Below are 26,205 nucleotides of genomic sequence, written 5' to 3' on the forward strand. Positions count from 1 at the left end.
ACTCGACAGATTACAGCGATTGGAGAATTAACAGAGAGGGTTTCCTCCGCCTTCAGGAGATCTGGGGTCCAATGTCCATAGACCTCTTTGCTTTCAGACTCAACTGCCAACTACCAACGTTCTACAGCTGGAGGCCGGACCCGGCAGCAGCTGCAACAGACGCATTCCTGCGGGCATGGACCCAGGGAATACTGTATGCCTTTCCTCCTTTCACTATGATAGCGAGGACCGTGGCGAAGGCCCGTCAGGAGCATGCGAATCTCCTTATAGTGCCGGTCTGGACATCTCAGACCTGGTATCCAGTTCTTCTGGAACTTTCTTCGGATTCTCCAATCCTAATACCCCAGTTTCCGGATCTCCTATTAGATCGATCAGGTCAGCGTCATCCACTCCTCCTCAGCAGATCTCTGACCTTAGCGGCCTGGAGGATTTCAGGTCAAGATTGAGAGTCCCAGGCATGCCTCACAAAGTGATCAACCTTATCGAAGAGAGCTGGGCTCCTAGTACCCGGAAGAGATATTCCAACTCTTGGAGCATCTGGAGCTCCTGGTGTCGTGAGAAAGCATTACATCCAATTTCAGCACCTGTAGAAGAGATTTTGAATTTTCTAGCATCCCTAGCGGAAAAAGGGCTCGCCTACAGGTCTGTGAACGCCTACCGTTCAGAAATTTCTGCAGGTCATGACCTTATCCAAGGAGTACCAGCAGGAGAACACCACCTCGTCTGCAGGTTGCTCAAGGGTGTAAGGCTTACCGTCCTACCTTCAGCTCGCTATGACTAGCTTTGGGACGTTAAAGTACTGAACCTTTTTCTGTCATGGCCTCGTAACGAAGAACTATCACGTACAGCCCTATCTGGCAAACTCACTACTATACTCTGCTTGGTATCCTGCAGGAGAGTTTCGGACATCAGAGCTCTAGATCTAGCAGGCAGAGCCTTTTCTCCTGATGACATTGTATTCCATATCCATAGAAGAACAAAGTGCAATTCTAGGGTGATTTCTTATCCCGCCTTTAGAGATCAACCTAAGCTCTGCTTGATTAAATGCTTAAAACTCTATGAAGAAAAGACGGCTTCACTCAGAACCTCCCCTAACGGGCAGCTACTGATCGCTCTGCGTAAACCGCACAAAGCGGTATCAGCACAGACCTTAGCACGCTGGGTCCAGTGGATGCTAGCTCCGGTGGATGCTAGCTCAAGCAGGGATAGACACCAAGCACTTCGGAGCCCATGGCCTCCAAAGCCTTCCAGACAGGAGTTCGCCTAGAAGATATCATGAGGATGGCAGACTGGGCAAGTGAATCAGTATTCAAACAATTCTACCTAAAACCCGTAGATCAGCCGGCATCCATTGTGGTAAGTAAGCTTTAAACAAGCATAATGGGAGCCTCTGGTCTTGACATAGAATAAAGATTTTCCATAATAACTTACTAGAAAGTCTTAATTCTATTAAAGACTCGGAGGCGAGCATTATCCCACCTGGCGAGAAAATAACAGCATGTTACTTGATGTTGATTAAATATGTAATGAAAATATTAATGTCCTGAAATTTACATGTACTCTATCGGAATAACTCCACAATTTTCTCCAACCCTGATAAGGGATCTAGGGTTGTCATATACAAGAGACTAATTTTTCCTTTTCTTTGACAGCGCCTACAGACAAGTATGCTTGATCACGGCCCGACACAAGTTCTTCTTCAAGTTGGCTAGAGTTATCTTCTACTATGGACAGCCAAGTTCGCAGCCTAGAAAGAGGAAGCGTCATCATGTTTAGGACTGTTTATGCGGGGGATATAAACTACTATTGGTGGACTAGGCCACGTGTTGATGGCCTCTAAATGAATTGGAGCTAAGCTCCCTGGGAGATGTAGTTCCTTCAGAGACTCTTACCTTTTATGTTATGATGTTACTGTTATATTACTGTGGCATTGTTATGCTTATCATATATATTTGGTGCACCTGTTTTCTGCACATTACTCATGGCACATTCACATTTGGTGCACAAATATCTTGCTGCTGAGTTTTTTCTTTATTGTCGGAAAAAAGAAAGAGAAGCATAATGCTCGCCTCCGAGTCTTTAATAGAATTAAGACTTTCTAGTAAGTTATTATGGAAAATCTTTATTCTATTCTAAAGCGGGAACTGAAGAGTAATTGAACGACTATCCACTACATGAAACTATTTACTGGTTTGGAAACATTTCTCCTGACTGGGCTTAAGCTCGTATGTAGGTCAGAACTAAGATTAATTTAGTTCATACAGTTTATAAAATGTTTGGTTTTTCATCATAGATTCTATGTATCAAGATGTATTCACGGATATTCACAGACTTCTTTTAATGTAAATGAATATGTGTACTATTCACTTTTCTTTATGTTCACTGATTTGTCTGTTAATGAATTGAATGTGATTTAGTTATGCGTATTAATTTTTTTTTTTGTAAACTAGATTCTTTGCACACAATGTGTTTATACGAGAGTGCTGGAGGATATTGTTCAAGTCAGCATATCATGAAGATGCCTTGTTGGCTGAGCCACAGGAAACCAAATTACACGTCAGTGATGAGGCCTTACAAGATTAGTTCATAAATTCATAACCTTCCATCCATCACTTTTTTTGGTTAAAGCCCAAAAGGTAGGTGCCAGCACTGAGAGCTTTCCATGTCTGCAACCAGTGTAAATGAGATAGGAACCTAAGGAGTAGTTGATATTCGCAGATACTCTCATACTATGCCATGTCTTGTCATCATATACCTAACCACCCTAAACATACTACAGATTGCTTGTTTGTACAAAGAGCAGAGGCACCACAGGACTACATTTCCCAGAATGCACTCTGCTCATTTAGTACACAAATTCAAGCCTATACTCTTTATAACTGAGTACTGATTTGGTACTATTGCACATATCCCAGGATGCCCTTTGTCCACCTTATTACTAATTTTGCTACAGGCATTCACCTGCCTTACTCAGTATATGGTCCTGCACGTGACATTATGTCCCACATCACATTTGCCTCACCGTATGCAAATGCCACCATAGTCCTGCATATTCCAAAGTGCATTAATTTGCTCAGGATAGATATCTGCATGGTGCACAGCAGGTCCCAGAAATCAGCCTAATTCATAACAGCTGTCCCCACTGAGCTAAAGTTCCCCGAATGTACTTTGATTCTCTTATTGCAGATAACCACAATTATCAATCCAGAATGCACTGCAGCACACTTCATAAAAGTGTTTTCACAAGACTGTGTCCTGTTGACCAGTCGCCAAACCCCCATCAATACAGATGCCACAGCAGGACTATAAATAACAAGAGTACTCGTCCCCACATCTTTCAGACGTCCAGACACAAGATTACATGTCAAGGAATGCACATTACTCTACTCAGCATAGAAGGGCCCACTGGACTCGATGATTTGTATGAGTGCTCGCTCCCTTACACAGTACAGATGATTCCAGGATGCTACATGTACCTGAATGCACTTTGCATCACTAAAAACAGATGCCCCCATAATACTACCATTCCAAAATACAGTCTATGGTAGCTTTATTTAGAGACTGCCCCAAAAGGAACTATGCACTTCGGTTCACTAAGTAGAACTAGAGAGGTTCCTATCAGATTACAAATAATATAATGCGCTCTGTCTCTCTTAAGGAAGATGTCATGGCAGAACTACATACAGTAGAATGACCCAGGCTTAGTGCAATGTGACTATATTGCCCAGGATACATTCTGCCTAAGAACATAGAGAATCCCATACAGAATTAGATATGCCACAATAAAAACTGTGTCACTATGGAAAATCACTGACAACCTTACATATCTCAAATTTCACTAAAGTACCCTTCAAATTGTGCTGTTTCTCACGTTTTCAACATCTCCCCAAAATATCCTCTGAATCTCCATGACATGTCCTCGAAATGTCCCTGATGTTCCCTTAAATGTGGGGTTGTGTGTGTGTAATCTCCTTTTCTCCCCTCTTGTTCACCTCTTGCTACATCCACCTCCCTCTTTCTTTCTTTCTTTCTTTCTTTCTTTCTTTCTTTCTTTCTTTCTTTCTTTCTTTCTTTCTTTCTTTCTTTCTTTCTTTCTTTCTTTCTTTCTTTCTTTCTGAGTAGGGCCTGAGCGGGCAAGGGCCATCCAAAATCTGCAAATGCCCACTCTGCAGCGCTGTGTGGGTATTTACAGATGTTAATGTCATTGCGATGGGCCTAACTACATTCGCTTTAGGCCCCACTTGTTAGACAATCTGGGCTATGCCCCTATTTCTACTTTCCTTCCCCTCCTATCCACTTCCCTGAATGAGCTAACTATCCTTAATGCTCAGTGTGGATATTTTCACATACAACCTTACTTAAGCAATAATCCCCGAGCAGGGGGGCACTACCACTTGAGGTGCAGTCCCGGGGCACATAGTTACAGGCCCGCAAGACCTGGAGTACTAATAGGCTTGTATTCAGTTGCGAGAAACCAAAAGAAAAACAACGTCCGTCAGGAAAGGGGAGAAGGGACTACATGTAGTCCCTTCTCCCTTAGTCCCTTCTCCCTTTCCAAGGTGGTCATTGAAAAAATAAAATCAAAACAAAACAAAGAAAAAGGCTGCCATGGAAAGCAGAGAAGGGACTGTCCATAGTCCCTTCTCCCTTTCCATGGCGGCCACTTGCGGAAGCAACCCTTGGGCTGCGGCGGTGAAAGGAGCCTTGTCGGCCATGTAAGGACCAAGAGAGGGCCAACCCGATCGTTTGAAACTATTTGGTTTTACCTCGCAGGGTACTAATGCTCTGTACCACAGTCTGCAGCTTGAGGTTCCGCAGAGAGGATGAGTGAGCAGAGTGTGTTAGGAATGGGGTTTCTCTACATTGATCAGAAGTGCACAATAAGTGTGGGCAGCTGTGACAAGGCTAGGAGGAGGGAAACAGAAAATAGTGCAATTGAATGAAAGTTGAAGAAATCATAGGGAAAACACTAATGGGGGATTTCACCATAAGTTCCGAAGTGCACTCTGCCAATCTTACTATGGAGGACACAATATTACATATCCCCTATCTCCTGGAGAAAAAGCTCTTTTTCAGTTTCAATGCCTTACAGTGGATTATGACAATGTATTGTGGGAGCTGCTTTTCTTGATGCATGGAATCCAGCAACACTGTTTTGGGAAGGCTCACAAGTTCATCTTCCTGTCCGAAAGCTTCCAAGAGAGATGCTGTGTGCATTGAAGAAAATATGTGCTGGAAAGTGAATTTTCCTTCTTCAGTTTTTCGATTATGCCAGCAGAGTGCATTTTGGGATTTGGCATCACGCAACATACATATTATTGTTCCATGTCTTGGAAAAGCCCAGTACATTGTATGTGGGAGATACATTGGTTTTATCTGGAACAAGCTAAATAACTCAGATTATTGATGAATGATATATTGACATCCTTTTCAAGCCATAGACAGAGATCCGAACACACATGCCTACTTATCCCAAAATGCACTCTGCCACCATCAGTAGGCATAGCTCCATCAGTGCATGTCGCATAATGCAGCTGACTTAAAGGAGATGAACGAACCACAGATGAAACAGTGGCCTCTGCAGCCCTTCTAGTCCTGCCCATTATCCCACCCCTGAATTGCATTGGATGAAACTATAGGCTGTGATTAGGAGGGAGGGATAGGATTGCTTACGGATAGCTGATTCATTCATAGACCAGTTACTGGCCAGAGGAATGGTCGGCTTCCATCTCCACCCTTCCCACCTTGTCGCAGGGACTCTTTTATGGAAGGGCATGTATCTGAAAATCCATGTAGCTGCTTTTTCGCATGTGGAAGGCCTTTTCTTATTTTTGTACCTTTTTTACTAATTCAATAGCTCTGTCTAACTTCGGCAAAGCCTAAAAGTAGTTTTAAGCACATAACAACATTCTTGTATCTCTTGGATGAGGTGGCACACAGAAACATGCAGTCAGAATTCAATCAACACATTTTAGGCCACACTGTTTAGTGCACAATGGGGACATGGTGAGAAAGGGGTGTGCAAGAGAGACACATGAGGGACATGTCTGCAATTGGCAGCCCCTTCCAAGGATGGGAGCAATTCCCAGAAGGTGAGAGAAAAAATGACTTACCTGTCGGTAGTGTTCTTTCTGATGGATGTTTCTCCCACAGATTCCTCTTCTTTGATATCTACCAGTCAGCGCAGCTGCTCTTCAGAAACATTTCCTCCTCTAAGGGGTGAAGCATGGCTCGCTTCAGCTCTGCCTGACACCTTTATGTGCTTTGCACCGGATATAACGTGGGGCCAGTATATATAGACGCACATCGCACTGTGACCTTAGTTCCACCCTTTTTGCCTATGTCTCTGCCGCTGAGGGACCGCAGAACCAAGAGCTACCAGCTATCCTCCAAGAGGGGCAAGAAGGGCCATGACTTCCAGGGCCAATGCGGAGAGATCAAGATCATGGTGGATCCGAACAAGCGTAGCATCCTGAGAGCCAGCGACATGACAGGGATCATCTGCAATGAATATTCCCACTCAATTGTCAACACGTCCCCCAAAGCTCCACGCTGAGGAAATTCCCTTGAGCAGAATCACTTGCCTTTCCAGTTCAACCCGTTCTCCTGGCCGACCAGATGAGCTGCTGTCAGAGATACACTGTTCTCCAGAGCCCAGAACAACAACCACATAGCTTCTCTACACAGAGGCAAGGAGCCCAAACCACCTTGTTTGTTGAGCATGGCTACCGTGCTGTCTGTCAGCACCAAAAGCGTCTTGTCTAGTACAGAGTGAAGGTAGGCGAACAGGGCCAGCCTGATTGCCCTCATCTCCATAACATTGATGTGCTCCCTGCACTCCAATGGTGGCCACAGGTAGCTCACCGGAAGGTCTTCTGGGTGAGCAGCCCAAGCCACAGATCCAGGATGGGACAAAGGCCCCTGTCCTTTTTCGGCACCAGAAATTAGGTTGAACACCAGTCCTTGCTTCGTTCCGAGTAGAGTACTGGGTTCAACAGCAAGGAATCCAGAAGCCGGAATTGGGTGTCCGGTGTGTGTCCGCAGGGCAAAGAGCAAAAGGGAGATGGTATCCCTGTTGAATGGCCTGTAAGGCCCGGGAATCAGTGGCAGCCCTCTATTCCTTACCGAAGTGGGATAATCTGCCTCTCATAGGGCACGGGTGGTGGAAGTCCAATTCATGGAGGCTTTTCACCTGGGGCATCAGAGGGCACGGTGGAGGTTGTGACACCTCCCCTTAGGGCACCTTTACCCCAACCCCGGTTGGGGCAGCGTTGCACCTGCTTTCCAGAGAGAGCTTGACCCCTTCCCATGTGAGCTTAGGAGGTGAAGGGGAGAAACCCCCTGCCCACAGGGCTCACTGGTTGCTGCTATTGGACAGCCAGACACAAAGACTTAGCAGTCACCTTAAAGGCCTGGAATGTGGCTAGGGTTTCATCAGCCTTTGTATCTAACGGGTTATTGCTGTCAAATGGCCTATCCAGAAACTTTTCCTGGATATCCATGGCAAAGTCTGACATCCTCAGCCATGAGTATCTCCTCAATACTGTGCTGGTAGCCATTGTTCTGGCTAAATAGTCTGCATTATCCAGGCCTGAATGAAGGATCTAACGAGAGGTCTCCTTGCCACTATTGATCAGAGCCACACATCCATCCCTCATGTCACTTTCAGGGATGTAGTCAGCCACCTCCAGTATGAAAGACCAAAGTCTGAAAGAGAATTTGACCAGTGTACAGAAGGCACTGATGCATCACGGGCCTAAGTTTGCAGAGCCAAAAACATTCCTGTCACAGGCATCCAGTCACTATCAGGAGGAAAAGAAGGAAAGGAGTTGGTGTAAACATTTGCTTTGGCAGCCTGTAAAACCACGCTCTTTAGTGATGCGTGGGCGGACAGGAAACTCGGATTGAAGGGTGCTGACCTGTGGTTTTTGCGAGGTCATGGTCAAAACTCAATACAGAGGCTGGTTTAGACCACAGCTCCAGGACCACTGCCTCTACTGCCTGGTTGAAAGGCAATAGGGCATCCTTCTTTGGGCCCTCATTCAGAATATCCATCTGCTCATATTGTACCTTGGGACAGGAGAGTGCCAAAAGCATTAGGGTATCCACCACCTTAGCAATAAGACGCTGAAAGGTTGGCTGAGGTTTGCTAGGTGTAGGAGCTTGGCGCATATCCACTTCTGGTGAGGTGCCCAGGCCACTTGTATCCTACAGGTCGGCCACAAGATCCACCAAATCCCCTCGATCACTATAAAACTCTTCTGGGAAGACCCTACTTTCCATAGGTTAAACAGTTCCATGCCAACAGGAATAAGTTCACCATCCTCATCATAAATGTCTTCAAAGCAAGATATGAATGTACCCCTAGAGGGCAAGAGATACTCTCCAGGATCTCTGGGGTCACCGGAGCCCGGGGTGCCATGGAGAGACGTGTAGTGTCCGGAGGACTGATGTCTGAAGATGGGACGGTGCAGCCATGAGAAGCAATCTTGTCGAACTTACATTGGGTCGGGCCAGGAGGTGCACCGCTGTGCAACTTATCTGTGCCTCTGCCAGATTGTCGAAGCATGGTGGACTCAGTTGGTGCCAACGGAGCTGAGGCCGAATCCATTGGGCCACAATTGTCAGTGCTGGGGCCTTGGTAACATTGTTAATCATCTTAAGCCTGAATGCTTCCCATTTCTCAGGTGTAGAGGGTTGAGTGGGGATAGGTACCAGTGGAGCTTGATCCTAGAGGGAATCTCTGTAGTGGTAACTCCTTTTCTTCGATGAGGTAGAATGGTGCTTGGAAGAACCACATGGAGACCAGGATTTATTGTGGTTCTTTTTCTTTTTGTTTGTCCTTGCAGACCAGCATCGTTTTTCCATGTGGCAATCTGCACGGGGTGACCTCAGACTAGTCCCCGCCCTTATCAGCCTTGTCTTTGTGAAGAAAGGTGAACAACTTTGCCTCATGTTCCCCAAGTGGCTTAGGATGCATCGAGTGGCACAACACACATTCCTGTGTGCCGTGCACCTCATCGATATTTTATAAAGGTGGGGTTTGCCCTAATTGGACTACTCATCTAGTTAATTGTGAATGTATTTAAATTCCATCATTGAGCTATAAATGCTGTGTCATTGCAGCAATCAGATGATGACGAAGCTAGACAGTAAATAAACTATTCTTGCTAATGTTATGAGAACATAGGATCAATGTATAATTCATATTCTTCATATTTTTCATATTTTAATGATTGCAAATTTCAAACAATTAAATAATAAAAGTATGTGTGTCACAGTAAAATATTAAAATCAGAAAGAAAGTATTTCCATACAATCTGAAAGGGAGCTTGTTAAAAAGAAGAGGAAGAAAGAGAAAAGGGCAAAGTATTTAGCACACTGGACAAAAATGTGTAAAAATATATAATCTTGAATTATAAGCAAAGACAAGCATCAACATTGTGGATAAACGTACTCAAGGGTAGATGAATCCTTTGCATGGCTTTTCAGATAAAGAGGGTGTCATGCCTGCCTCCCCATCCGGTTCCGTTACTAAACCCAGGCATCCCTGTTTCCTTGCTTCCTCAGCCTTGAGAACGGCTAGACCGTTCTACACCCAATGGAAGCTGTTCGGGAGACGCTAATGCAAAGGTCACATGACCAGCAGACACGTTTCGTCAGCGCGTCGGTCAGACGTAAGTCAGCTGACACTATTTAGCCAGACGGAAGCCTTGCAACAGTGCTTCTGATCGTTATTGTTACCTCGCGTTCCGGAGCTGTTTCTGCTACTTTCTCGCAGACGCTACTTTCATTTCAAGGTGCGGTTGCCTTCCGCGTCCCTACGCAGTTCCCGGCAACAGTGCAGCTCCTCCTTGAGCTAGCTGCTAATTGCGCTCCTACGTGGCTCATTCTCTCCACATTCCCGCAGAGTCCCGCTCTGCCTAAGCCATTCCAGACTCTCAGAGTCCCGCTCTGCCTAAGCCATTCCAGACTTTCAGAGTCCCGCTCTGCCTAAGCCATTCTAGACTCTCAGAATCCTCCTTGCTCCAGTTCCCCACGATCCTGCAGAGACCTCTCTGCTCCAGTTCACCACGATCCTGCAGAGACCTCTCTGCTCCAGTTCCACGATCCCGCAGAGACCAGCAGAGCCCCCCTCTGCCTCAGCCAATCTAGACTCACAGAGTTTCGCTCTGCCTCTCTTCTACCGCCTAAGGACTTGCTGCTCTTGGACCAGGATTCCTCTTCTCTCCCACACGTGCACTGTACTCTGGACGCTTTCCTGTGTGCACCAACTCGTCTCTAGTGCGGCCCTCGTTCCGCCCGGGTTAGATTCCTCACTACCCTTTCCTGGTCGTTGTATCCTCGGACCCTTCAGACCATCTAAAGAGACTTCCTTGTCCTTACATCCAGGTCAGTGTTTACAACTTAGGTTTTTATTGCCCTTCTTATCTACCAGCATTCTAATCAGTTTCCTCTCATCAACAGCCTGGTGGATCTTGGTCCTCAAAAGCCCTTCTCACCAATAGCTCTCTTTGACTGTTTAAACTACTAGTCAGAGAGTGACATTGATTAGAAGGTTCCCTTTGATACACTACGCCCTACCTGTCATCTTACGAAGATAAGAAGACATCGAGTGTATCCTTTGTTACTACCAACCCGTATCCTTTACGAGGGCCATTGAATCATTCTCCTGTGTCCATTGTGTTTCGTTGTTTCAACCCATATCATAACAGAATCAGAAGCCATGTTGGAAGAGTCAGATCCCCTGTCTGTCCTCACCCAACTGGTGTCGGACTTAAGACAGGAAATGATCACTGCTCAGGACACCATGCGCCATCGTATGGACGTAATGCAGGACGCCATACATGCCTCCTCACAAGGAAGGACTGTCCCGGTTCCCGTTGCATCCGCTTCGGGTGCATCTGCACCACAAAGAGAATCCGTCCAGGTACTGATGCCAACCCAATTCCCTCTGGCTCCACCTGAAAGGTTTACGGGAGACCCAAAAAACTATCGCACGTTCGTTAATCAGTGCCGTCTCCACTTCTTGTGTAGACCCAGTTCGTTTCCGGATTTGACAACCAAGGCAGCATTTGTATTGTCGCATTTGGGGGGCACTGCTGCAGCCTGGGCAAACCCTTTGTTGGAGACCAATAGCCCTCTTTTATATGACTGCGATGCACTGCTGTCAGCTATGAGCAGGGTGTTCGACATGAGATATTCCACTCAGGCAACCGATTTGGAACTGTTGAATCTACAACAGGGTAGCCAATCATTAGTGGCCTATCTCGCACGATTCAATCAGTTGACCGCGGAAACACAGTGGCCAGAAGACAAGAAGACCGCAGTCTTCTATAAAGGACTGTCGGAGGAATTGAAAGACGCCTTGTCGACAGTCCCTGTTGTTCCATCAGGATACATGGAGTTGATCGATCTTGTGCTACAAATCGATGCTCGGAGAACCGCCAGAAAGGGCGAGAAGAAACCCTTTTTGTCCATACCGAATCTTCCAGGAGTTTCTCAGCCCTCTTCTGGTGAGCCCGAGCCTATGCAGATAGGTGCCATTCGGGGTCGGTTGTCCGCCGCTGAGCGAGAAAACCGTCGCAGGAATAACCTATGCATGTACTGCGGTTCAGCGGAGCATCTACTGGTTGCTTGCCCGAAAAGACCGGCAAAAAAGCCGGGAAACGCCAAAGCTCGGCAATAGCGGGAGTCCCTATGCCGGGTACCAGAACGGACTCCGCTCTGTCACTGTATGCTTCCATTGCAGTCTCGGTGTCCTTAAGTTTCAACGACATCACCGTTCAGACCCAAGCCATGATAGACTCGGGTGCAACTAATAGCTACATGGATACTGCCTTTGCCGGGCAGTCAAACATTCCTATGACCACGAAAACGGTACCTGAGTCCGTTAGGACAGTTGATGGTTCTGTTCTGTCTTCTGGTCTGGTAACAGAGGAAACGTTACCTATCACCGTATCCTTACCTGACGGTCACTCTGAGAAGATGGTCTTTGACGTAATCACGGCTCCCCAGTATCCAGTGATTCTGTGTCTGTCTTGGCTTAAACTACACAATCCTGTGATCGATTGGGTCACTGGTCATATCCAGTATCCGTCGGATCATTGTAATGAGAACTGCTTCTTGGATTCCGGTGGGGTTCATGATGCACCCGTCTTGGCTTTTCTCGAAGGGTTGTCAAGAGTAAACGCGCTGGCGTCTCCTAGGTCACCGATACCTCAGGTATACCAACGGTTTGTCGACGTGTTCGACAAGGGCAAGGCTGATGTATTGCCGCCACATCGCCAGTACGATTGTCCAATCGAATTGGTCTCCGGAGCCAAAACACCTACTGGTCGTGTTTACTCCCTTACCATACAGGAAGACGCTGTCCTGAGGGAATACATCAATAATGCACTCCGGACTGGGTTTATTCGTCCTTCTCAGTCCCCGGCAGCGTCTCCTTTGTTTTTTGTCCCTAAAAAAGAAGGGGACTTAAGACCCTGCATTGACTACAGGGCTCTCAATGCAATTACGGTTAAGAACCAGTACCCCCTGCCTTTGATCGACGTTCTGTTAGATCAGTTGGGCTCTTCAGTGGTTTTCACTAAATTGGACTTGAGGGGTGCTTACAATCTAGTAAGGATCAGGGCAGGCGACGAGTGGAAGACCGCCTTCAAAACCCGATATGGTTTATATGAGTACCTCGTCATGCCTTTCGGCCTGTGCAACGCCCCCGCGACCTTTCAGTTCTTCATGAACGATATATTCAGCGATTACCTGGATCAGTTCGTGGTCATATATCTGGATGACATTTTGACATATTCAGCATCCTTAGAAGAACACATACAGCATGTATCCAAGGTACTGCAAAGACTCAAAGAGAATCACCTCTTTGTCAAAGCAGAAACATGTGTTTTTCATTCCCGAGAGGTGGAGTTCCTGGGGTATGATATTACCAGCCATGGCGTCAGAATGAGTCGATCCAAAGTCAAAGCCATCCTGGACTGGCCAGTTCCTGTCTCTATCAAGTCCTTGCAATCATTTCTGGGATTTGCAAACTTTTATAGGCGTTTTATCCATTCCTTTTCAAGAGTGGTGGTACCGCTGACTACACTGACCAGCCCAAAAAATCCATTCCGTTGGACACCGGAGGCTCAGAGGGCATTCGATCGACTCAAAGAAGCGTTTACCACGGCTCCGGTCCTACAGCATCCGGATCCTGATTCACCATATATCATCGAGGCGGATGCTTCTAATCAGGCTATAGGCGCAATCCTTTCTCAAGGATGCAAGGACTCCGGGGTGGAACATCCGGTGGCATTTTTCTCTCGCAAGCTAGCCCCATACGAAAAGAACTACACGGTGACTGAGAAGGAACTGTTGGCCATCAAAGACACCTTGCTCACCTGGCGTCACCACCTTCTTGGTGCCAAACACCCGGTGTCTGTCTACTCCGATCACCGGAATCTACAGGCCATCAAAACCATGAAATGCCTTACGGCTCGCCAGGCCCGTTGGCATTCGTTTTTTGCCCAATTTGACTTCCGCATATCCTACAGATCTGCTAGAGAACACACTAAAGCCGACGCATTATCCCGTCTGCACTCTAGGGTGGACAATGAAGACCGTACCAAACCTCTTCTACTGGCAGAACATGTGATCTGTGGTTGTTCTGTTCAACCTTCATTGAAAAAGGATATCCTAGACTGGGTAACGCATAACCAACGGGAGGTACATGACCTCCGTCTTAAAGTAAAAAATGGTCTTCCGTTCATGAACGGGCTTTTATACCTACCGACAGAGGAGACGCGTACCAAAGCCTTACATTGGGGTCACGATTCCTTGATAGCAGCTCATCCGGGTCAAAGGAAAACGCTAGAGCTTCTACGACGATGGTGCTGGTGGCCCAAAATGTCCAGAGATGTCGTGGATTACGTCTCGTCATGTGCCTTATGTGCACAATGCAAGAATTCACCGAGTAAACCTATGGGATTACTACGCCCATTACCGATTCCTCACAAACCATGGTTTATGGTTTCCATGGACTTCGTAGTCGAACTGCCCTCCGTCCATGGATACGACACAGTCTGGGTAGTAATCGACTATTTTACTAAAATGGCCTTGTTCATACCCTGCCAAGGCATTCCTGCGGCTAAGATCCTAGCCGATATGTTCCTAAAAAACATATTTCGGTTCTTTGGTTTGCCCTCAGTTATCATCACTGACAGGGGCTCGCAGTTTGCATCTCGCTTTTGGAAAGCTTTAACGTCGGCTCTGCTTATGGAGGATCGCATGTCCAGCTCTTATCATCCTCAAACCGATGGGCAGACGGAACGGCCTAACGGTACTATGGAACAATACCTACGCTGTCTGTGTCTTCAATACCAGTCTTCTTGGTTTTCGCTGTTACCGGCAGCCGAGTTCGCATACAATAATTCTTGTCATTCCTCCACGGGTATGTCCCTGTTTTATGCTCTTTATGGGCAGCATCCGCGATCCATCCCTGCGGACTTGGAGCTTACCGACACAGTACCTGAGGCAACTGTCAAATTGAAAGCTGTGGCCACCCTTCATACCAGAGTAAGGGGGCATCTATTGAAGGCCCAAACCAGTGCCAAACACTATGCTGACCGGCATCGGACGACTGCCCCACAATACATAACTGGTATGTCTGTCTGGTTGTCTACCAAAAACCTGAAGATCCCGGGTAAAAGGAAACTACTGCCTCGTTTCATTGGGCCGTACAAAATAACGCAAGTGATCAACCCCGTTGCTATACGGCTGGACCTACCCGCTCGCTGGCGGGTACATCCGGTGTTCCATGTGTCCTTGGTCAAGCCTTGTTCCTCAAGAACCCGGTTGCCCGTCCGGCCTTTGGCAGTTTCCGTGAGAGGCACTGATGAATATGAGGTTCGTGCCATTCTAGGTATGAAAATGCGGGCCGGGATTCCTCACTATCTCATTGACTGGAAGGGTTATGGTCCGGAAGATCGATCCTGGGAACCTGTGTCAAACATCCATGCTCCTGTTTTGCTACGTCGTTTTCATGCGGCAAGGGGTGTGGGGCGCCCTTTGGGGGATGGCACTGTCATGCCTGCCTCCCCATCCGGTTCCGTTACTAAACCCAGGCATCCCTGTTTCCTTGCTTCCTCAGCCTTGAGAACGGCTAGACCGTTCTACACCCAATGGAAGCTGTTCGGGAGACGCTAATGCAAAGGTCACATGACCAGCAGACACGTTTCGTCAGCGCGTCGGTCAGACGTAAGTCAGCTGACACTATTTAGCAAGACGGAAGCCTTGCAACAGCGCTTCTGATCGTTATTGTTACCTCGCGTTCCGGAGCTGTTTCTGCTACTTTCTCGCAGACGCTACTTTCATTTCAAGGTGCGGTTGCCTTCCGCGTCCCTACGCAGTTCCCGGCAACAGTGCAGCTCCTCCTTGAGCTAGCTGCTAATTGCGCTCCTACGTGGCTCATTCTCTCCACATTCCCGCAGAGTCCCGCTCTGCCTAAGCCATTCCAGACTCTCAGAGTCCCGCTCTGCCTAAGCCATTCCAGACTTTCAGAGTCCCGCTCTGCCTAAGCCATTCCAGACTTTCAGAGTCCCGCTCTGCCTAAGCCATTCTAGACTCTCAGAATCCTCCTTGCTCCAGTTCCCCACGATCCTGCAGAGACCTCTCTGCTCCAGTTCACCACGATCCTGCAGAGACCTCTCTGCTCCAGTTCCACGATCCCGCAGAGACCAGCAGAGCCCCCCTCTGCCTCAGCCAATCTAGACTCACAGAGTCTCGCTCTGCCTCTCTTCTACCACCTAAGGACTTGCTGCTCTTGGACCAGGATTCCTCTTCTCTCCCACACGTGCACTGTACTCTGGACGCTTTCCTGTGTGCACCAACTCGTCTCTAGTGCGGCCCTCGTTCCGCCCGGGTTAGATTCCTCACTTCCCTTTCCTGGTCGTTGTATCCTCGGACCCTTCAGACCATCTAAAGAGACTTCCTTGTCCTTACATCCAGGTCAGTGTTTACAACTTAGGTTTTTATTGCCCTTCTTATCTACCAGCATTCTAATCAGTTTCCTCTCATCAACAGCCTGGTGGATCTTGGTCCTCAAAAGCCCTTCTCACCAATAGCTCTCTTTGACTGTTTAAACTACTAGTCAGAGAGTGACATTGATTAGAAGGTTCCCTTTGATACACTACGCCCTACCTGTCATCTTACGAAGATAAGAAGACATCGAGTGTATCCTTTGTTACTACCAACCCGTATCCTTTACGAGGGCCATTGAATCATTCTCCTGTGTCCATTGTGTTTCGTTGTTTCAACCCATATCATAACAGAGGGGGAAGAACCATCAATAATACATAATCCGTACAGTTTCACAAGGGAACATCATTTGTTTATTGTGTATGTTTCTGTATAGTTACTGTGAATAGATCAGATGGTAATTAATAAATTGCTTCGGTCAAAAACAGTCTCAATTATTTAATGTGTTAAAAATTTAGTGAATCGATATCTGTAAGGTTTGGTTGACGTAGACTCACATGAATGTCTCCTAGCTACTTTTTGGCGTTGCACAATGAATAAACTAGCCTTCCTCGGGACTCAAAGAAGTTTAAACACAAGGGTGATCACTCGGTGAACATTAACTGAAGTTGCCATCTTGAATAAATGAACTGGCGTATGTCACGCTCCATGAAATGTGTAAAATGGATTTTCTGCCTAGCCTCTCTGTACCAACTGTGAAGTTCAAATGTCATGCAAATTGATATTGCATATTTGATTGTGGTGCTAGTCTATGTTCCTAATTTGTTTGACATCTTGTCACACCAGAATATCTGGTATTAAATCCCTCATTTTCGCTATTCTGAATATTGTTAGTACGTTCGTTTTATTCCATCATGCCATGTGTTGGTGGCATTCCCAAAATGACATCGCCAAGGCAGTAAAGACAAAATGGCGAGGATCCTCCGAAACTGACATTTGACGCCGACCGTAAACGCAGGGTTTGAACCACAAAGACTTTGTCGGTGTGCAGTCAAAATATCAACAAAAAAAAAAATGTCGAAAGACAAAAAAGTCGAGAAAAAAACGTCGAAACAAAAAAAGTCGAATAATTTCTTTTTTTATTTATATTTCTTTTTGGCTCTCGTATGTAAAAAAAAAAGGTAAAAACCAAAAAAAAAAGAAGGGGTTCGGGGGGAAACCCTCATTTCAAATAAAAAACGTTATGAAATTTGTTTTTCGATGTTTTGACTATGAACCGACTTTGTCAATTTTGGCATTTCACCAAAGAAAACACATAGTGTGAACTTCAAAGTAGTGTTCTTAAAAACTAGCAGAGTGCACCGAAAAAAGGTACTAAGGTACTAAGATCACAGGGCACAGCACCTCTATAAATACTGGCCCCAAAATCATGCCCAACAAGGAACGCGCAAAGGTATTGGGTGAAGCCAACCCAGAGCTACGCTAAGGCCCCTGGTGGCAGAAAAGTTTCCGAAGATCAGCTATACAGGGAGATAGATATCAAAGATGAGGAATCAGTGTGTGGAAGGAATCCATTTGAAAGTTGGAATTAGAGTGAGGGAGAGACAGAGGGAGCAAGAGAGAGCGAGAGAGAGGGAGAAAGAGGTGCATGTACACACAAACACAGACTTTGACAAACAAAAATGAATTTCACTTTCTAAACATTTAACACACACACACACACGTACAAAATGTAATAATAGGAGGGCACCTGCCCACAGAAGTGAATAATATATAGCTTTAAAGTCGTCCCCTCCTACATTCTGTCAAGTTCCTAAATGAATTTTTTTTCAAATATTCTGTACCTGGCAAGATATCCCCTTGCTTGAGCCTGGAGCAGGATGACTTTCTTTCGCAGAGAATAGAAGCGCCTGCGAACCAAGAACCCACGGGCTACACGCTGCAAAGTGACGGCAGCCAGATGCAACACTCGGTCACGCTTACTCTCCAGTTGTTGGTACAGATGCTCCTTCATAAATAGCTGTGGAGAATGAGAAAAGTTGCATGGTTATGTAGGCATATGAAGAAGGAATTAATGACAGTATGGGTGACCTCATCACCAAGATCGGGTAAACAGATTTACTAAATGCAAGTCTAGGGAAGGGAAAGTGCAGAGAAGAACAAGACAACCCACCCATGAAGCTCTTTTTGGTCCTGAAATGAAGGCAGATACTAGATGTGTGCAGACTTTTAGTGAGGATGCTTTCTTAAGTTCTTCCTAAAAAATAAGCTTTTCAGTTTTGGCACAACCATTGCAAAACTATCGATGTAAGAGTGTAGCTTGGAGAGGAGATGGATATGTGGAGGGATCCAGAGCCTGCAGATGTCACTTGCTAATAGGCAAGGAAGCAGCCATGTTGGGATGGATACATCACCTGCCTAACTCAAAGGGTGTTCTCTATTGTGAAGCATCCAACACAAAACGCTACTTGTTGTATAGTGGTCATTATTATTTATGAAATTTATCCTACCATAAACACAAAAGGTTACTTGTTTTGGTGAATCCCTAATATTTATGTTATTGATCCTTAGTGCAAATGGACTGAATATTGTGCTGTGCTATATACACGGCATAGGCAGCAAGCAGGCCTACATTTCTGTGGGCAGATTTTTTCCTGAGGGCTGTTTGCCATCTGCTTTTTGACTTGGAAACACAGGTGTGGTCGTTGTTTATTTGTTTTCGACAATAACTGATTTTGAACGTAAGTGTATTGTTTTTGCTGGATGTAATTGAATAATCTCACACTATGCTGAAGTGCTCCAAGCTCTGGGTCTGCAGGTACAGTCGCAATGTGCATGCCGGGCATGAAAATGGAAATATCTCCAATGCATAGAACAAGCGAACTATAGACACTGACTTTGTTTAAAAACATGTAAAATCTTGCATTTGTGCATCTGGCTCCCGGTTAGCTGGACCCTGTGGGTGATTGTGTCAAAAGTTAATTTCTGTTCACACTCTGCATGGGTTACTTCCAATTAGGGGGTTCAAAAGTTTCAACAGCTAATGATATGGGTGCCTGGTGTTTCATGCACACACACATCTGTACACGAAGTTGTCGATAACTGACCAAAATGATTTAAATTTACAAAAAAAGTGCATATTGTAGGGGAATATACATAGGCATCGTGGATGGGCAGTGTGACACATAAAAAGGCTGAACAGAGCAGGAGAGAGGGGGAAGATGTAAAGATGGTAAAAGAAGGTTTGACGGATAAATCGAGAAAGACAGTGAGGGAGAGTAGAGAGAAGACAGAAAATCGTTCAGTCAGCAGGTAGATGAAACACAATTCAGAACCATTTTCAAGCTCAGTCATCTATACAAACCATTCAAAAATGGCTATGCTCATGTCCAAGGTCCCTTTTTGGTTTTGGCTCATAGGTGTGACTTGTGACTGAGTCTGGACTTGTGGGGGAGGGGGGGGTGCTTGTTAGTGTACAAGCATACATATTTAAGGGCAAAGGAAGGGGGGCCGGGCCTCCCTGCAATTAAGCACCCTGAATAAATACAATATATCCCGTGCCCAACAAACCCTAGTGCCAGCAATGACTCTCTGGATTATGATGTTTCACTTCTGTGCCTCTTCCCTCCAGCTTCACGTTGTGCTATTTTCCTCCTGAGCCTCTCCTCTCCAGATTCATATTGTGCTGTGTTTCCTGAGCCTCTCTCGCTCGGCGTCATCTTGGCTGTTTTGAACCTTAGCCTCTTCTTTTGTGAGGATTTACTTCTGAGCTTCTTACACCAAGCTACATGTTTTGATGTTAGACTCCTTACATCCCTGCTTCAAATTCCTTCCTCTGACCTTTTGTGCCGCAGTCTATATTCCCCTCTCTGTGTGTCACTGCATCGCTCTCTTCTCGTCTCTCTTTGCATGTGTGTAATTATCTCTGTATCTCTACACTCCTCTTTTGACCTTAGTCTGTCACGCCCATTCCCCTTTCTCTTTCTCTCTCATCCCCCTTTGTCTCTGCCTCCCCATCACACTCATCACATTATCTGACTTATTTCATCTGTCTCTTGCTATCTTTGTCTCCCTGCACCCTTCTGTGTAGCTCTCATCCTTCCTGTCCTCATGTTTCCCGCTCTGTGCTTTCAGGCCACTACAGTCGTTGTCCTTTTTAGCTTTGGTTGAATTGTGGCGCAGCCCCAAATGACCAACTCTTGCCTTGTGCATGACAAAAGGCTGAAGAGAAAGTGTGGACTAAGCAAACTGCATTAAAAAAATGTGTGTGTTTCAACTCAATCGCAAAGTAATGCATTACAAATTTCTTACACACAGCACCGAGTTCTGTGACTTGCATGCTCCCTGGGGCGGGATAGAGAGGGGCTTTCACTTACAGGACAAGAGTGGTGGTTATCTGCAGCTGTGAAGGTACTTTTTCACATTTTGCCCAAGCTTCACAACACTTTACCAAGGATGTTTAATTGAGAAAATGGTGTAAATTCTTGGCCGTGAAGGGGCATTTTTAGGCAACAGATGGCATATGATATGCAAGGCCCATTATATGATGTGAGTACAAAAGCAAATGATGCTTGAAACTGGACATACGAAAGCAATAAATATCAGAAGGTGGATGCCAGCGAAATGCCTACACAATACATGGAGAACAGACAAAAATATTGGCGTTGCCAATGCTCACTTATAAAACCACTCAAGAGGATTTTCATTCTGTTTTGAGCTCATGGTTCTACTATCCACCGTGTATATATTTCTTTGTATATTGTACTTGATGTGACTGTGTTATCACTCCATCAGTGGTCTTACAGCAGAACGGTTACCCACAGGCACCTACCATAGCCAAGACGCATTGAGGTACACAGTTGGCTTAATGCAAACACAATGTACACTTTTGTGCAGGATGGTAGAGAATTGGCAAAATAATCGTGTAACTATCTGTCACTCAGGTAAAACGGACATCATCCCTGACTCTTGCAAAATAGCAGAGCTAGTCCCTATATTTAAACAAGGTAATAGGGAAGACCCTGCAAATTACAGGCAATCTCCCTTCTGGACTCCTCTGGGAAAACATTATCAAAGGTGGTATTGGCTAGAATTCTGGAATAAGGGATTGATGCAAACATCATAACTCCAGCCCAAGGCAGGTTTTATAGGGGGGCGAACACCACTGAACCATCATCTAATGCTCCTGAATATGAAATATGTGTCACTTCAGAAGGGGTCCCTATCTGCTGGTTTGTTGATCCTAAAGTCGCTATAGGATGATATTATGGGGCACTATGAGGATTCAAGGTATGGACCCTGCGTTGATTGAGCTAATTAAGGCCTTGCACTGTGATACAAGAGGCACAGTTTGTTTAGGTCACCAAGGTCAGGTAATCGAAGACTTTGTGTTTGGTTAAGGTGTGAAGCAAGGTTGTGTCTTGCCCCCACTTTATTCAATCTTTTCATTAAAGATATTGGGCCTCATCAAAATTTGGGCCGTATCCGGCGCAATGTCCGCCGAGCTGAAATAGCATTACCTCTGGGTCGTGTGGCAGTATTAACGCAGCATCACAACCTGGCGTGAACGTGCGCCCCACTCTGGTGGTAATGCTATTACCACACGGCGGAAAAAGCACAGAAATAAGGGTTAACGCTGAAGCATCGGCGCAAATAGCGCTACCATCTGCAATCCCAGCGCTATTAGCGCCAGTGGAAATTGCGTCATCGCCGGAACGGGAAGCACTGTGGCAGTCATTTTAAAAAACACAATCCATCATATATCTCCATTCCCTGCAGCTATCCAGACCTGGAAATAAGCCAGAATATCTCAGGAGAGGACCAGAGGTAAGGTGGCTGAAAATCATCTGCAAAAACCAAAGTTTAGTGAGGGAGAGCTGGTAATCCTCACAGATGAGGTAATTGCCCACGGTGATGAACTATATGGCAGCATAAACCCACAGAACAGCGCAGGACAGCCATATGGCATACTATCAGCCAGAAGGTGACTGCAGTGGCGAGTGTACCCTGTGACATAGAGGACGCAGTGGAATGACCTGAGACACAGGGTGCAGAGCCTGCTATCACAACACCGCCAGGAGTCCCTGGCGACTGGAGGAGGCACTGAGGAACCACTGGTCCTCACCACCTGGGAGGAAAAGTGCAGCACGGGGCTGGATATGGAATGAATAGAGGAAGTCGGAGGTGCGGATGTGGGTGCCAGCAGCCAGGAGGCAGGAGATGAGTCAACCCCTCAGCCCAAGCACAAGTGCATGCACAAATGACAGCCTAGCATAAGTGAACTGGGACAATGTCAGCAGTCCCAGAAGCTGGGCATGCCAATAGGGTGGAGTGATGAGGTGGCACACCAGCCATCCTCCACAGTAGCAATGGGGCAGGGCACCAAGAGCGTTACAGCAGCGGGAAGGAGTGGCAAGTGACCTATCCAAGTGCCATGCACACCGCACCCCTGCTGGTGCACCCTGTGCCAGTGGGATTGTGGTGCGTGAGTGACCATGACACTGTGCAGCAGTCACACCAGTATATTACAGGCCCGGATGGCCTGCCCCATGTTGGCATGGCAGACAATCCACAGAGAAGTACACGTCCGCCTATATCAACATGGGCTTAGCTTGCCAATAACTGTACACCACAGTACCCTGCTGGCTGCCATCCGCACCCCCGCATAGTGAGTGCCACCCGCGGAGTATGTGGGTGTATGAAGGACCACAAGCATGCATGCCATACATCACCTGCCCCAGCAAGGACACCGTGCCCTCCCCACACACAGGCCAAAGACCAACTGGCCATGTGTCACACACTCACTGCTGCAAGCATCCCCATGATTCTGTGCCCACATGCAATCTCCACTGACCAAACATGCCCATCTGCCCAAATGTGTGGGGACCCACTCAGTACAATAGCAAATGTGTCTTGCATGCCAACATACGTGGGGAACCATACGTGACATTTCCTATATCGCCTACAGGCACTCATGCATTGCCGGAGGCATCAGAGGAGGATGAGGTAGCAGGCCCATCGGGAAGTGGCAAATCCAGGACCTCAAGATCCGCAACCACCCACAAAGATGCAGACAGGCTACGCTGAGGCAGATGTTCTACCGTGAAACACCACAACCCAGCAGGGCCAAGCCAAAGTCTTTACCACAGCGCACCAGAACTACTGCAAGGCCCACTGCACCCACTCCCGCAGCTGGAGGGTCTTACACTGAGGCCTCACCTCCAGGCAGGGCCATTGTGCAGATACAGGGGGACACCAGCCCGGTGTCACCGCCTACAGAAGGGCCACAAACCCCTGAGCGCCCTCACCTCCACAAGCGTCCACAAATCCCGGAGAGCCCTGCCCGCTGCCAGTGTCCACAGACCCCAGAGAGCCCTCCCCGCTGCCAGCATCCACAGACCCGGGAGAGCCCTCCACACCGCCAGCGTCCACAAATTCCTGGCAGCCCTTGCCGCCGCCGGCATGCTCAGACACCTGATCCGGAAATTGACAAACCTTCTTATGGCTCCCCTGACTACAGCCCAGAGCCACTGTACAACCCCGTCCCATTCGCCACACACTACCAAGCAGCACCATGCTGCAGAGGCTGGAGGAGCTGCATCGCAGACAAAGGGAGATAAAGGCAATAGGGCGCACACACTCCGGACACCTGCAAGCAATCCGTGACTGCCTACAAGGGGCCACCTGCAGGATTGTGTGGAACATGACGAGGAGCCGGGCGGAGGCAGCTGCCAGTACGGGCGGAGGCAGCTGCCATTACGGCCGCCCTGACAGTATACATGCAGAGGGTCGGGGAGATGACTGAAGGTGTCTTGGCACTCGCAGAGGCCATCCGCCAGAACATGGAGGTCATACTCCAACATCTCCGGGGCCAAGCTCCATGCGTTTCACTTCAACAACTCCCACAGAGGAGTCTGAGCAGAGCACACCAAGGCGCCGGTCCCAGCACTATTTGCGCCCAAGATCACCAGAGGCTGGCATGGGGGAAAAGAGGCCACGGTTTTAATCAATATTGGAACACTTATTGCCCTGAGTGGCCATGCTGGGGAGTTGGTGGTGGGTGGAGGGAGGGGGGATAGTGTGCTAGGGAGTTAGTGGTGGGTGGTGGGAAGGGGATAGTGTGCTAGTGAGTTGGTGGACGGTGGAGGGAGGGGGATGGTTTTCTAGAGAGTTGTTGGTGGGTGGAGGGAGGGAGGGGGATAGTGTGCTAGGGAGTTGGTGGTGGGTGGAGGGAGGAGAGATAGTGTGCTATGGAGTTGTTGGTGGGTGGAGGCAGGGGGATTGTTGGGGCACATCATATAATTAAAACTGTTGAACTTAATCAATGCTAGGACATTCCTGATTGTGTCATTGTTGTGTTTATTGATATAGGTAAGTGTCACACAGTGGTCCATGGCTTGTGCCATGTGAATGTGTCAGATGAAATTGTCTATCATTCCCTGGCGAGCCAGTCTGCCATCCCTCACATCATCTCTGACGATGCGTGCTGTAGCCCCTGCCTCAGACTATGCATCCTCATCCTCTGGGGGTGGCATGTCCACATCAGGGGGTAGCGGTACATTTCTCCTAATGCAGATATTGTGTAGCATGGCACATACAAGCACTATTCTTCCAACTTTCTCAGTTGCCTACCTCAGGGCTCTACCAGTATGATCGAGGCAGCGGAAACATGCCTTGAGGAGGCCGAAGGTACACTCAATGCACACACAGGTCCTGCTGTTATGTTATTGAATTTGTAGAGCACACATACGCCATAGGCATCTTGGCGCTGGAGGTCCAAATAGAGAGGTAATACAGTCAGAGCATTAGAAGAGAAAGGTTTTTAAAATACGCCTGAACTGGAGATGATTTTCTATGACTCTAACCTCAGGTGGCAGTGCATTCCACAACTTGGCAGTTGCCATTGAGAACGCCCGGCCATCAGTTCTAGTTAGCTTGTGGCGCGGAAACAAGAAAACAACTATCCTGAGAACAAAGTGCCCGAGTGGGTACATAGATCTGAAATTTTGCTCAAAGATATTCTGCTGCCTGACCATATACAGCATAGTGGACACAAAAAGAGATTTAAATTCAATATGTTTCCTCACTGGAAGCCAATTAATATTTTGTAAAATGGTAGTGATATGCATACCATAAGGGTAAGCAGTAGCAACTCGAAAAGCCAGATTTTGGAGATGCTGTAAGTGCTGAATTAAATACATGGGCTGTGCCAAATACAAGTTACAGTAGTCCAACCGACTAACAACCAGGGAAGCCACTACCAGAGCATGAAAGGGCTTAGGCAGAAAGGGCAGGACTTTCAGCAAGATTTTCAACTGGCAATATCCTCCCTGACAAATGGACCCAATCTGGGCTTCCATAGAGAGTGAGGATGACCGCTTCACTCCCAGGTCCCTAACAATAGACACTGGCGTGAGAAAGGATACAAGCGCAGCAGGCCAGAAAGTTGGGGTCCACAGGGCAAAAGCTCATGGAGGACCAGCCTTGAGGACCTCTGTTTTTCCCCATTCAATCTAAGTCAGTTGGCTCCCACGGCCTCCAGGCAGCTCAAACATTGAGACAAAAGATTGAGATGGACTAGAATCTGTGTGTCATCTCCATAGGACTAGCACCGGAAGCCGTAGGCATGGATGAGGCCCACAAGATGTTGCGTATATATATTAAACAGAATGGGGAACAAAGCCGAGCCCTGAGGAACCCCAAAAAACAAAGAAGTAAAAACCGAACAAAAAGGAAAGAGAGTATCTGCGCCCTATCAGACAAGAAAGAGGAGAACCAGGCAAGGCAATCCAACAGGGTGGGGTGATTGACTGTATCGAACGCTACTGGAAGATCTAATAGGACTACCGCCCCAACTCCACCCTGATTAGACATCCGCACCTGAGGTACAGGATTCATTTACAGCATTAGTAACCCAGGCCACGATCAAAGGCATGATTTCCTTCCAGACATTCAGAGGGACAGGGTCCATGGGAGAGGCCGATTTAAGCTTCATGGCAGCCCCTACATCTGAAAGAACAGGGAAGAACAGGGAAGATGGACCAAGTGTAGGCAGAGATTTCCTGAATGGGATCATTTTTTGCAGGAGCTATAGCAGAAATACTAACCCGGATGTCAATAATTTTCTGTATAAAAAAGGAAGAAAGGGAATCACATAAAACCTGCAAAGTGGCCACCGTAGAGGAAGAATTGGCAGTAGATGAAAGGGGCAAACCAAAGAAAACAGTTCTTTCGGCTGAT

At 47.1% G+C, this 26,205-nt stretch overlaps 1 protein-coding gene across 2 annotated transcripts in view; it reads right to left on the minus strand.

The window, feature by feature from the left end:
- The window catches only part of MYO15A (myosin XVA), a 3,541,761-nt gene that overhangs the window by 2,634,195 nt on the left and 881,361 nt on the right, over window positions 1-26,205 (minus strand). For both annotated transcript variants that reach the window (XM_069645706.1, XM_069645705.1), the window contains exon 22: window positions 17,811-17,986. In XM_069645706.1, the coding sequence (XP_069501807.1) occupies window positions 17,811-17,986 (176 nt within the window). The remainder of the gene's footprint in view (window positions 1-17,810; window positions 17,987-26,205) is intronic.

This window comes from Ambystoma mexicanum, chromosome 2p, assembly GCF_040938575.1.
Source record: "Ambystoma mexicanum isolate Mex_15411 chromosome 2p, UKY_AmexF1_1, whole genome shotgun sequence".
Lineage (NCBI taxonomy): Eukaryota > Metazoa > Chordata > Amphibia > Caudata > Ambystomatidae > Ambystoma > Ambystoma mexicanum.